Source organism: Castanea sativa, chromosome 8, assembly GCF_040712315.1.
Source record: "Castanea sativa cultivar Marrone di Chiusa Pesio chromosome 8, ASM4071231v1".
NCBI classification, from domain to species: Eukaryota; Viridiplantae; Streptophyta; class Magnoliopsida; order Fagales; family Fagaceae; genus Castanea; species Castanea sativa.
Genome location: NC_134020.1, coordinates 55,265,074 through 55,279,501, shown reverse-complemented (window position 1 = coordinate 55,279,501; position 14,428 = coordinate 55,265,074). Strand labels below are relative to the sequence as shown.

The 14,428-nt window shown below is 32.0% G+C and overlaps 1 protein-coding gene across 1 annotated transcript; it reads left to right on the top strand.

Annotated features, from left to right (window-relative positions):
• The first annotated feature begins 8,077 nt into the window (after positions 1 to 8,077).
• Positions 8,078 to 12,175, top strand: LOC142607725 (homeobox-leucine zipper protein HOX3-like). Its single transcript, XM_075779328.1, has 4 exons — positions 8,078 to 8,406; positions 8,783 to 8,964; positions 9,292 to 9,371; positions 11,697 to 12,175. Exons 1-4 carry the CDS (start codon positions 8,319 to 8,321, stop codon positions 12,019 to 12,021), a joined length of 675 nt encoding a protein of 224 aa, XP_075635443.1. The 5' UTR covers positions 8,078 to 8,318; the 3' UTR covers positions 12,022 to 12,175.
• The last annotated feature ends 2,253 nt before the right edge of the window (positions 12,176 to 14,428 follow it).

Below are 14,428 nucleotides of genomic sequence, written 5' to 3'. Positions count from 1 at the left end.
ACATTTTTAAATTGAAAGCCTCTCTCTCATGTTAAATGATTAAATGCATCCGATGTGGGTTTCACAAATTGAGACTCACATTTATATGAAAGAGAGATATAGTACACTGGGTGAGTTCTCTCTTACAATAGGATATGTACCACTAAGTAATGTGGATTATAAGAAATTAATAGCGATAACACAGCTTTGTGCTTCTATTAGGCATGCAGACCTATAAAAGTAAGGCAAATACTAGTACGCTTGTTATTACACACAAGGCGAAAATGCACTTTTGGTCTCTTCATTTTGGTTTAATTTTCATTTTGGTCTCAAAATTGATTTTGCTATCAATGTAGTCCCTAAAAAAAGAAAATCGTTTTTATAATGATCTCTGCCATCAATCCACTAACAGAAACCTCTTATGTGGTAAACAGAGTGCCTTGTTTGCTGACATGGTGCTAATGTGGTCATTAAAATATTATTAAAAAAATGATTTGGCATTTTTAAATACCATGTCAGCATTTTAATTAATAAAAAATAAAAAGCCAAATATCTCAATTTTAATTTTAATTAAAAAAATAAAAATAAAAACAAAAAAAATTTACTTTTTTTAAGTTGTAAAGATTGAAGCTCAAGCTCTCATTGTGTTCTCATTCAGCAAAAAAAAGCTCTCAACGTGTTCTCATCTCTCACTCTCACACACACTAAACCCGAGCTCTCTTATCCATTCCTAACAAGAACACCTTTCTTGGTCTCAAGAGCCAAACCGCATGACCACTCAAAATCAAGATCAAGAGAACCCAGAATCTCATGATCCCTAATTCGACAAACCTTAACCCCTTAAATTGAAGACCCACAAAACCTATCCCATGATCAAACCCTAGCAATCCAAGACAAACCAACCCCACTCTTTGAGTTGGTTCGTGTTAATCTCAACTGTGCCGATCTAGCTCGGGTGTTGAGGTTGCCCTTTCCGGTGAAGAAGAGCATTGCCGCTTCGGTGGTTTTGGTGAACTCGCTAGGGTTGGCGGAGGAGATTGGGTTTGTGAATGATTTGGAGACTAATTGGATTCTTCTCCACCACGCATCGCCGGTCTGACCCTAAACTCTCTAATTTCAAAATCTCATCTTTGCTCAAAACCTTACACCTAATATTGACCAACGGTGAGCAGATCAAGAGGCTGATCTTCGAGGTTTTGATCATGGAGGCCATGGGGTCTTGATGCCGTGAAAACAATGGGAAAAATTTGGAGTCTTGCATGTGGGTGTTGTGAACATGGATCAGTGATTCGGTTTGTTGATGATTTTGGCTTGGGTTGTGATCTGGGTTTCATTTATATTTGATCTTTATTTGTGATATGGGTCTGTGTTTGGTCTCCTTTTTTTTCTTTTTCTTTTTCATTTGTGTTGTGATCTCGGTTTGAGTTCTTGGTTGCTGGGTTTGTGTTCTTGTAATCTGGGTTTGAGTTTTTGGTTGTTGGGTTTGATTTGGGAAGAACACGAAGAAAAAGTTGTAATGTTCTTATGATAAATAATAATGATAAGTAATAATTTTTTTTAATTAAATTAGATTTAAGGTTTTTAAATTTAATTTCTTTTTTTATATAAATTTTCTGATGTGGCTTTGTTTAAAAAAATTAAAATGCTGACGTGACATTTTAAAATGCCAAATAATTATTTTTAATAATATTTTAATAGCCACGTCAATGCCATGTCAGCAAGCATATGACTCCATCTGCCACGTAGGAGGTTTCCGTTAGTGGGTTGATGACAGGGATCATTTTAAAAATAATTTTTTTCTTTTCGGGACTACATTAGTAACGAAATCAATTTTAAGATCAAAATGAGAATTGACCCAAAATGTAGGAACCAAAAGTGTATTTTAGCCTATACAAAAACGTACACACATTTTTTGCATTGAAATTGTGACTTGAACACCACCATAAAATTAAGCTTTATTTAGGGCTTTATCATAATAAACATTTGCTTTGGCCCAAGTACTATATCCATCCCTCCAAGGTGTGGTGGGTGAGATTTGGAGTTTTAGCCCTTGAGTGCACGAGTAAAATTTGTTTAAAATAGGACAACAAAGAAAAAGGGGTATCTTAGCCCTTGACTAAGTATTGCCATGGTTTTTTCTTGTTCAATTATTACTGTCTCCTTCCTATGTACTAATTCTCTAAGTTTCTACAAAAATTCCAGTGTCTTTACTATCATTGTTTAGTTTGTATAACATCTGTCATCATTCATGCGTTATTATTCTAGTTCATAACGGTGAACAATTATAGTAGCAAGTTAAAATGACAGTCCATCATGGTAATTCCAGCTTTATTACTGTCTCCTTCCTATTTTTCGATACAAAGCTGGGTTGCTCGTGAAATTGGCAACCTTCACAGATTATTATTATTATTATATTATCAAGTTAGAATAAGATACGAGAGTGATGGCACATGTTATTTAACTCATGGATTGAAGTTTACGCTTCCCAATAGAACAAGTCACTCTATCCCAAACTTGTTCAGACACTATTTAATTTGTTTATATAGAAATAGTAGGATTTGAGAGAAAGATAATACTCTATTATTATTAAACAAAGAGACATGTTCAACAAAATCTGACTAATTTCAGGTACATTGTTTGGTGTATATTACCAAAAAACTCTACAGTCTACAGTGAAAAACTACAATTCACGCATGTAATCACTTTCTCTCTTTTTTTTCCCCCCTTAATTAAAGCTAAAAAAAAAAAAAAAAAAAAAGAAAGAACCCTAATCAAAGAAGGAGTGATTGTCTCGCTTTTTAAAGAGTTTTTTAAAATTAAACAACATTGTTTACCGACAGATAGAAAAACCAGAAATCCCACTTTGGAATTGGGGAATTCATGGGGGTTGATGGGCCCAACATGTAATCCACTGAGATAGCAAGACACTGAATGCTCATGGACTACCCAATCAACAAAGGCAAAGGAAGGACAAGCAGACACAGTGGGTCCCAATATGGTTCCCTACCCAATCATCAACTGTGGGGTCTACCAGTTTTGTTGTTCCATGTGTTGTCCCTAATCTAATCATCAAACTAGGCCCCACATTCCCACGCTTTTGCCATAAATTTTTTAGTGAAAAGTTGTGTCCGGCCGTGTGCAATTGTGTTGTTTATGACCACAAGACCCAGAAATGAGAAGAGACCACCTCACCCTTTCACAAGCATTACGGCTTTTTCACGCCAATTTTGAAAATTTTCGTGTGTTTAATCAACCGTTTTTAAATTTAAAAAGCTATTTTAAAAATACGTGTGAGTGAAAAAATGTGTAAAAAAATACGTAATATTGTTTAAAAACTAAAAATTGTTGTTCGTAATCATGTAATAAATACTCCCTTTGTTTTCTTTTGCTTCGGAAAAACTTTTCTTTCTACTTTGATTCCAAAAGTTTCATTTGCCTTAGAAACAATGTGACTTCGTCATTGTTTATGCATCTAATTCGATTACCACAAATGTGTGAGATCGTTTTAGAATATAATATAAATGCTTCCATTAATTATGCAAATCACAAGATTTTTCTTTTCTTTTCTTTCTTGGCCGTTGAATAGATTTTTTAGGTTGTCATGTCGTGCTAGAACTTTCACTATAAGTGTGAAATCATTTGCTCGTGGTTTGCATTTCCTTGTCTATTGGCATCATATAGTCAAATGCGAAAGCTTCCTGTGATTTTATTGGATGTATAGGTCAATAATCACTAGCCATGATCAAAGACCTATTACTTTCTTTGAGGATTTTTTTTTCTTAATGAATACAATTAAATTCTTTTGACCTTTGAAATTTACATGATATCATTGGTTGGAATGAAGTACTACGTTTTCAATGATAAATTTTTTATCTTGAAAAATAAAAAAGAAAAGGAATTAAGGAAGTGTATAAAATTCAGGTTTATACCTTGTTTCTTTTTTTCCTAAATCAGCTGAGCAACATACCTGTTTCATCCAATATAACTCTCTCTCTCTCTCAAGGGTTTGTGTCCACCATAATCATTATATATTGAAAGAATAACCTCTATGATATGGGTGAAACTTCATCATGTTTTCAAACTTTGTGATTGAATAAAGTTTAAGAGGTAAAAAAAGACTATTGTGAATTTGTGATGGAAATTTAGGGAAACAATTATTGCGCTCTTATACAATAGATTTAAAGAAGATATAAATTGTTAAGTGGGATAAAGCTTGCCTAAAGCAGGAAGTCCTTATGCACAATTATTTGCACTAGCTATAAGGCAACTTATGCATTGAACTTGGTCTCCTAAACAACTTTGTGGTCTCAAAAATGCGTTCCATTTATGAGAATTCTATTGATTGAAATTTATCCTTTTGGTTTCTTTTGTCCTAAACAAAGCCACAATTGTTTGTGTAAAAGTTTGAGTTTTTTGAGAAATGCAAATAGATAATAATATTGAGCTATCTTTTTTTTCTTAATATTCTTTTCTATGTAACATTTGAACTAAGACCCACCACATCCCAATTACATCTATATATAATTGCTCCTTATTTGTAGCATTCATTGAGGGAACTTTTATTTCCACATCATAATAGCTCTTTCTATACTTCTTTATTTCACATGTATAATTTATATTGTGAAAGAGAGGTGTGGACGCAGTCAATATGAGCATAGAGATACACTTTCTCTTTGCTAATCTCCTTTTAAGTTTAAAATTTGTGAGAGAGGTTAGAAAATCTCATTTTTTTTAAAAAAATATTCGAAAACAATTTTTTCGTAATATTCTTCAAAATGGTTAAAGTGACATGGTGTAATTTATAATAACAAAAGTAATATCAATAATGAAGTCATGTAAAAACAATGTTGCTTCAATAATAACTTATTACATCAATAATTATAAAAACAAAATGTGAATTTTTTTTTATTTATTACTAAAAGGAAGTACAAGTTGGTGACTGCGCTAATCAGAAATTGAAATAGAGGTAGGCCAATATTTTTTAGGATACCAATTGGACATAAAGGTTGGTTTTGAATCGTTCTAGTGTTAATCAAGAGTTTAGTTGAGGTTAGTTGGCAAGAAGGAAAGCAAATCAGTAGTAGCTAGTGTTAATTAATTAAGAGTTTAAGACTAAGCACGTGGACTTAATTGGCGTGCCTTTGGACCGAATTTGTGGACGTCTATGGCGGCTTTTTTTTTTCAATAATTAGTTTAAAATTAATGTTGATGTTCAAAGTTTTATATAGATAATAGAATCGTAGATATTGGTGCAACAAAAAGTCTTGGGTATTCCAAGTTTGTCAGTACTCTCTCTCTCTCTATTTGGTGTCTTTGGTAGCAGTATTTGGTAAGCAAATTTGGTGGTTTCTTAACTTTGAACCAAACCTGTTTACTACTGGGTCTGGTGGGTTGATATTGGTTAATATGCATTCAATCTATTGAATGGGTAGACTGACTCAGACCTTTCAATTTGATTGCTGTTATGAGTCTAGTCAAATTTGACCACTTCTAGGTCCTTGTTTAAGGGGATTCATGAAACCGTGAATTGAACACTTTTTTTTTTTTTTTTGCCTTTTATGAAAGGTAATTCACGTCTAGACAAATTTTGTGCCCTCTAAACTCTCCTATGCATATTAGTCTAAAAAAAAAAAAGTAGACTTATTCCTAACACACATTAAAAAAACAAAAAGAAAGACTTATCCCTTTCAATAATGAAAACAAAGAAACAAAAATATTATACACAAAACCTCGGTGCATTTTTTCCAAATATTTTGAGCATAAAACCTAACCCTATACGTGTATAAACCGTTAATTTTGTAACACAATCATCTAAGATTTTTTTTTAGTATAACACAAAACTCACGTGTGGTATTGTTTTATGTGAAATGTAGTTCTTAATGACTACAACTACGTGTCATTACATGAACAACTAATTGATTTTTTAACAAAAATTTAATGACTTATGCATAAAACAATATCAAAGAGGTTAAGAATGTATTTGGATACCGCTTATTTTGCTGAAACTAAAATATTATTGCTGAAAGTACTGTAGATAAAGGTAATAAAAATTAGTTGAAATAGTACAGTAGGGTTTATAAATAGTTCCAAAAAGTGCAGTGAGACTCATAAATAATAGTAAAAATAAGCTAAATAGCGAAATAATTTTAAGTTTTAATCATAATCCAAACACACACTAAGTATCTGTTTGGATACAACGTTTGGCGTTCAACGTCTACGTTTCAGCTATCCCATGCATTTTTTGTGGGTCCCATGCACTGTTCACTGGACCTACAAACTACTTTTTTTTTTATAAAGAAAACAACTTTAAAACTAGGCCCTATGATACTATTCACACATTTAAAAATTGTATTTTGTTACAATGTTTTTAATTTTTAGCAATAAACGATATCAAATATACCTTAAGCATTATATTAAAGGATTTTGCTAATGTATGTCCTTAGGGCATACAATAATTTTCACTTTTGGAAAAAAATTTCTCAAAAATTAAAAAAATATAGACAACTTTTTCAATTCTAAAAAAAAAATAATTTAAAAAATATATAGCTTAAATAGGATTCTACAGATAAACAATGGGAGATTTTGTCTACTTTTTCCCTATAAAACAAAATTCGAAGTCTTCGTTTTTCAATGATCATTTTAAACTTTTGCAGTAAGCTATAGCTAACTGACATGCCTTATGATGTTTCATAAGTGTTGGGGTTTAAATTTCCTATCCTGTCAGAGACAATAGCCTTTTTTTTTTTTTTCTTTTCACTAAAATGGCAACACCAACATGATGCAAAAAATATGGTACGAAATGATTGGTACAGTTTGCAAAGGAAGTAACAAAGGTCTCCACACACAAGCATGCCCATCCTACATAAATGAGTCCAGTCCAAACTCCCTGTTCAGAAATGATGTCTTTCTTTCCTTCTATAAATGCAAAGTGGCGTTACAATTCCTTTGTACCCGCTTGCAGTTGCAGGTAAAATAGCATTCAATCCTCAGTATCTATGCATTAATTCCTACCCAACCTCCCCACATGAACCTCATGTACCCCCAAGTCCACAGCCACAGTGGTTTCTTCCTCTTAATTTCAGGTCAAATCCCAGACCAAAGAACATGAAATAATCTCAAGTCAAATTCTCAAAGACCCAGATAAAATCATGTACTTAAAAAGTCATATTAGCAAGATAAGAATGACATTTACCACATTTTTTATTTTGAACAATAATTATTTTGCATAGGGTTCATACATGCATCTTCTTTATTAGAATATATAAACCACACAATCATATAATATTCATATAACGTGATTAACATGACATATTTAAATAAAGGGTAAACTACATATTTAGTCCCTAGCTTTTACACCATATTTCAATTTGGTCCTTAACTTTTCAATTGTGTCAATTTGATCCTTAACCTTTTAATGTCGTGTCAATTTAGTCTTTGTCATTATATATTAGACGAAAATTGTTTACATAGTAAGTAGCCAAAATAAAATTTTAGTTTATTATCACATCAACAGAAACTAATTTTTTATTTTGGTCATTAGACATGTCATTAATTTTCATCCAAAAGATTAAATTGACACGATAAAAAAAGATTAGTGACCAAATTGACACAATTAAAAGGTTAGAGATCAAATTAAAATATGGTGTATAGGATAGAGACCAAATACATAGTTTACCCTTAAATAAATATTACTTGTATCCGATACATGTATCTTTCTATTACGAGACGTGAACCTCGTAAAAATAATTTTTTTTTTTCTGTTTTATAAAAGAATTTATGTGGGACATTAAAAGTAAAAAAATAAAAAATGTTGTAGGTGTAGGTGTAGGTGTAGGAGGGGGCTTGAGGCCTAGTCTAACCTCCCAATCATTTCACCAGCTGACCTTAGAACCGACAACACAAGACTGAGGCCCCTTTCTAAACAGGAAAATCTGCTGGTTTTTCTCCCACACTGAGCCTTATCATCAGCCTGACACGTGTCCAAAATCAGACGGGTCAGAACCCTTGACTTGACGACCATAGTCAAAACCCTAAACCAACTCCTCTTACAAAACACACCAAAAAAAAAAAAAATTATATATATATATAAAAAAAAAAAACACACACACACACCCAACCTCAGTATCGGTCTTTTTCCATGCTCCTCTCTATTTATTTGACCTTTATATCTTAACCTTTTTCTCTCCATTTCATCATCTACTTCTGTTTCCATCTGTGTCTTCTTTTGGGCTTTTTATTTTTATTTTTTATTTTTTTATTGGTTGTGAAACTTTACCTTTTCCCTTCGCTTAAATCTTCTTCTTATTCTTCTTCTGATTCTTATTTGTTGTACAAGTTTCATGGCTGTTTTGCCTTCTAGCTCATCTGCTTTGGAATTGACCATGTCTATGCCTGGCTTTGCTTCATCTTCATCTCTTCCTTCGTCTGGTAATTAAGTTACAAACTTTGTTACTTTGATTATTCATTTCGTTTCTGTTTCTTTCATATCTCTCTTTGTTTGGCAAGTTTATTTATTTGATCTTCTTTGAGCTTTATTTGAACTGCTATGCCAATCAGATATCGGTTTCTCCTTTCAATAATTCATATTTTTGGAGTTTTTTTTTTTATGGTGCATGAATCATGATCACATGAATTTTCTTTCTTTCTTTCTCTCATATCCCATGGCATAAAGAAAGATTCATGCTGAATAAATATGTGGTTGATTTATACAAATTTTTATTTTTTTGTAAAAATTTGGTGAACAATAACAATGTTAAATAAAAAAAGTGAAGGGGGTTATTATTTACTGATCATTATTTTGCAGTGAGGGACTTGGACATAAACCAAGTACCATCAATAGGTGCTGAAGAAGATTGGATCACGATGAACATGGATGATGAAGAAGAAAGCAGCAACGGAGGCCCACCTCGCAAGAAACTTCGTCTCACTAAGGAACAATCTCGTCTCCTTGAAGAAAGTTTCAGGCAAAACCACACCCTAAACCCTGTAAACCTCTCTCTCACTATATCCCTCCCTCTCTTTGTTTTCTTTCTTATTGGTAACACAAAAATAAAATGAAGAGGTGCAATACTAAGACTTTGGTATTAAAAGTTTTGAGACCATTAAATCATGCGGGTCTCGTACAAATGTAAAACTCATACGAAAATACATATATCAGATAAATAAGATAATTATTAACGAGTTTTAGTCTCTCGTAATTACTTTTATTTATTTATTTATGGGATAATAAGAGTCTCTCTCCCATATAATGGTTATATGAAAATATCTATGTTGCTGAAATTTATGAACTCTTTTGGAGTTTTTGTTGTGCAGAAACAAAAAGAGGCTTTGGCTATGCAGTTGAAGCTGAGGCCACGGCAAGTTGAGGTGTGGTTTCAGAACCGTAGGGCCAGGTACTGTACCCTAAATATGCTTTATTTGAAATTCAATGCTATGGTTCTTTTGTTGGTGGTTGGGAATAGTCATAGATATTTAAGGTTGACAGAATAATAATAATATTACAGAGTATATAATCTGAATCCGATTCTAAATTTCTAACCCGTATAACTCGTACTCTTTATAAAGTGGAAAGCGATCCATTGTTTAGCATAAGATTTTCTTCAAACACATAATACATGTAACAGAATATTTCCATACTGATTCGTATGGGGCTGCTTTGGTCATTTTACTGGAAAATAATATAGGTACTTTTTATGATCGATCGACAAAGTGTGTGTATATATATATATGTGTGTGTGTGTGGATCTACATATATATAACATAGAAAAATTTATGTGATACGTAATGTTTTATCTAAGTCTTTGTAGCTAAATGGTATCTTTCCTCCTCTATAAGGAAAGGGTAAGAAAAATTTGCACACTATAAATTTTGTCAAATCAGTTGTTCACATCTTACCTACAAGGAAAGAGCTAATAGAAAACTGTCTTCATTTTTGTGAATGAGTTCTAGTTCAAATAACATTTTCTCTTTTTGTACGAAGTGGAAGGTAAAGTGGGGAGTTTAAGACCCACCAATATGTATAATTTAGTGCTTTTAAGAGAAAAAAACGAGTCTCTATACTTGTATTTTATATGTACAAAATAAGGAAAACTAACATCAAAATGGATTAGACAATTATCCATACATGGTTTTGCAGTTTAAAAAAAAAAATCATGATTAATAAAGAATTAGAACTACTACAGGATGCACCTCAAGTTGGAAATACTTCCAATACATGGTTTGTGAAATTTAAATGCAGCATAGTTACATTAATGATGAAATAATAGGAATTATATAAAATTATTTTGAGAAATGAAATCCTTTTGCGTTAGTTAGCTAATATCTTTTTTCAAATAGTAGCTGTTGGAATTGAATGGTTGGGCATAACTTACCAGTTATTGTCACAAATGTTGTAACACACTGTTATTGGCAATCGGGTAAATCCTAATAGAAAATGATGGAGTTGGTGGGGTTTGCAATCGTAGACCATAATAATAATAATAATAATAATATTATTATTATTATTAATCCTACCAATTCCCATAGACACTTGATAATTATCTCAGTAGCTTAATTTTCATTTAATTTATTTTTTTTTTAAAGAGAGAAAAAAGATAGCTCAGCAAAATTATGAGCAATTAATGATATGGTTATCTCATGAGCTCATCTTTGTGCCTCAATATAATGATGGTTGTCCAAAGTATAAATAATAATGATAGCACTCTATTTATTAGAAGGATCAGTACACTGAGGTCCATAAGTTCTTCTTCCTCGTGTGCTTCACTCTAATAAGTGCAACTTTGACTCGTTATGCTTTTGGACTAGCCATGCATTTATGTAATTACGTGTAACGTGTGCTAAATTATCGATTTGATATACCAATAAAAGCAATGGCATATTCTTTAATTAGTTTGTACATAATAATAGCTACGTTATATCTATTACTTTCTCATTTTGTTTCTTGTAGTTGTAGCAATTGGGGAAATTGCAGTTTCTTTTCTTTTATTTATTATTATTATTATTTTAATATTAAATAGCCATTTCTTAAGCATAATAATTGATCAGTTGAAACTGTTTATGAATCAAGATGTTTTAGAACAATATGCTTTACTTTATTATGACACTAGCTAGTACTAGTAGTAATTGTTATTATAGAAGAAATTGTTGCACTTTTTTTTTAAATGGGAAATTGATGCACTTATTATTAGGTTTGAAACATTGAAAATTCATTGACCACATTTTCTTCCTTTTGTGACCTATGCTGTGCATGTATGGATGGTAAAAACATTAATTACACTTAGATCACTCAGTAATCACGAGGGTAAAAATTCTCAAAAGGAAAAACCAGATTATAAATGATTCTGAGTACTACCTCCATAAGTACAAGCACCTAAACTTTTGAATACCAAGATTTATTATACGCTTTGTAGTTTAATAGCATTATCCAATACTTAGAAGAATTTGAGTTCGAATTCCCTTCTTTCACTTATTACAAACAAAAAAAAACATTATCCATTACTTCTTATATAAGAGAACTTGAGTTCGAATTCTCTTCTTTCAAACCAAAAAAAACAAAAACAAAAACATTATCCACTAAATTAAAAAGAACGTAAACATAGGCCACACACAAGAAGAGAAGAACAAGACATTTTTGTGCATTGGCAACTTGAAAGCATGCAAAAATAACACATGTTACACATGCATAAAATTAACTAAATTAGACATTGTGATCTGAACAGGAGCAAGCTAAAACAAACAGAGATGGAATGTGAGTACTTGAAGAGATGGTTTGGGTCATTGACAGAGCAGAATCGGAGGCTTCAGAGGGAGGTTGAGGAGCTGAGGGCCATGAAAGTGGGCCCACCTACAGTAATCTCTCCCCATAGTTGTGAGCCCCTCCCAGCATCCACTCTGACAATGTGCCCTCGTTGCGAGCGCGTGACCACCACTAATCTCGAAAAAGGTCCCATCAAGACCGCCATCACCACCGCCACCACCACCACAATGTCTACCAAAGTGACAACGTCCACCCTTCAATCCCGGCAATCTCCGGCGGCTTGTTAGGCGGTTATTATCATGTGTAATGACCCATTTAAGTGGAAAAAAAAAAAGGAAAAAAATTAGATTAGATAATGTTCATAGTAGTTTACAAGAAAAAAAAAAAAAAAAGTGTCTATGGAATGTTGTTTAATATCAATTCCTATATAGATAATTTTAATTGGGGGTGTTTTTTCTGTTGTGTTGGTCATGTTGGCATGTTTACCTAGGAAACTAATGAAAAAGATTGCAAGTTGGAAATGTTATAACGTGTGAGTCAATAATCTGGGACCATATAGAATCAAAATCTAATATTTTATCATGTCAACAACCGACATATCCAAGGCCCAAGAGAAAAGGGAAAAATAAAAAAAGTTGCAAGTTGCAAATAATAACATAAGGTATAATGGGACAGGTTCGGATTTGGTTATAGTGGCTATAGGGTGTGCATTTTTTTTCTGTGCTTAGAAATTGTGATTCTGATAAATGCTTGCTACCACTTCACCTATACATATCAGTCACGTCACTTTTATAGTCTAATGGAACTTCGTCTTCGTCATTGTACAAAGTAAATTTGAGAGATCCCATGGGATTCGTGGGTTAATGATTATTATGCCAATAGTTTAAAAAAAAAGAAAAAAGATTAGATTGTATATTACAAAGAATTGATCCTAAAGTAATATGAGATTTATATAGCGACCCTAATAATTAGTATTAAACAACCCTACTTGAACTGAAAGTGGTCAACTAGTGAGTTGGATGATGTCCCATCCACTTTATGGATCTGTGATTCTTTTTTTTTTTGGGATGTATTTAATTTATTTGCTTATGTATAATAATTTAAAAAAAAAAAACTTAAGTATAAATTTTATTTTTGTCTAACCTATTTTTAAGTAAAATAAACTATACCAAAACAAAAGTTCATTACCCTTTAGATTTCTCATTGTCTTATACTCTTATTGCAATTTTTTTTTTTTTTTAAAGTAGGGGGTAAAAAATTCCATTGATGAGCTTTACAAGAAGGGGTGGTTTTTATTATTATTATTATTATTATTTTATTTTATTTTATTTTGAGAAGAAGAAGGGGTGGTTTTAAGTTCATTAATTTTCGTCTGAATTCCTTGCATCATTCACATCTCTAAGGCTCCATCTTTAAAATTTGTGTTTTTTTTTTTTATCGGAATCTTAAACATTTGGGCATGGCCCATAGATTTAGGGCCTAGCTATCAGCTATTTACCTTGGGCCTCTGCTGACCTGATCTTGTAGTTGCGAGGCCATTAATAACCTCTGCATTGGGTACAGACTTCTAACAAATGGCACTTCAAAATTCAGAACGTAGCCCAAACTTGCGCCTCTGTATCTGTCTCTAAATTTTTTGGATAATAGCTCTTAAATATATGTTTGTCTATTTAAGAAAACTAGTTAGGGCTTTGATGTGGTATAGAATGAAGATCCGAAACTGGAATTTGGGATATGATAGTGCATGTGCTTTTTCTTTTTTTCTTCTAATAACTTAAACGTTCTGCTAAATTGCGGAGTCTCCCAAACGTTTAAATTATTAAAAAATGATAGTCATTTAGTTAAATAATTCTAACACTCCTTCTCACAGGTAGACTCAAACTCCCTTTTAATAGGTGAAACTCAACACGTGAGATTTTTAATATGAGGTAGAGTGAAGGAGATAGTGATCGAACTTCTTAAAGTTTCAAATATTGAAAAATGATAAATTTAATCATTTAAATACATAATTTTAACAATTATGCATACTAGAAAGTAGTTCCCTTTCATCCTTTAAAAACTATGAATTTAGATTTTGATTCAAAGTAATATATCAACTAAGCCTAATAGATAAAATTTCTTGACGCACTAAACAAAAAGTTTTAAATGATAATAGAGGATTAACTTTGATTATATAATGGATTCAAAAAAAACTTTGATTATATAATACCTAAATCCCACGGGCCTTTAGAAAATGAAAAAAATAAAAAATAAAATCTTTCAAGCACAACAAAATGTACTAGTGATTAATTGGCAGGCCCAATGTTTGTTCATAAAAGGGCCGAAAGTTTAAAGTTACTCAGAGAACTCGGAAGCACGAGCTAAATTATATGTTAGTTCAGCCCAAATTCTTTGGATTTTAGAGGGATTATCCAGTGAGCTCCAAATCTGCGCAATCCCATGGGGTCCCATTGGTCAGGTTTTTCAAGTGAGCAAGGAGTGAGTAAAATGGAATATTTATGTGCTTAAATTATGTCAAAATTATAAGTACTTCTTATAATTTTGAGATAATTAATTAAATGGTAAGTTAGCAAATCAAGTGTGAAACTGTGGGAGCTATGTGTGGTTAATGAGTTAAGTATTTGAAATATATATTCAATTATAGGTGACAAATTGTTATTAGTTTTAATTTGAGTTCATCACTAAAATTATTTT

Excerpts from the sequence above, each read along its gene's own strand:
- LOC142607725 (XM_075779328.1), top strand. The coding sequence starts at position 8,319 with ATGGCTGTTTTGCCTTCTAGCTCATCTGCTTTGGAATTGACCATGTCT. Across the intron at positions 8,965-9,291 it reads AAAACCACACCCTAAACCCT|AAACAAAAAGAGGCTTTGGC; the intron begins GTAAACCTCTCT and ends TTTGTTGTGCAG. Across the intron at positions 9,372-11,696 it reads TTTCAGAACCGTAGGGCCAG|GAGCAAGCTAAAACAAACAG; the intron begins GTACTGTACCCT and ends TGATCTGAACAG.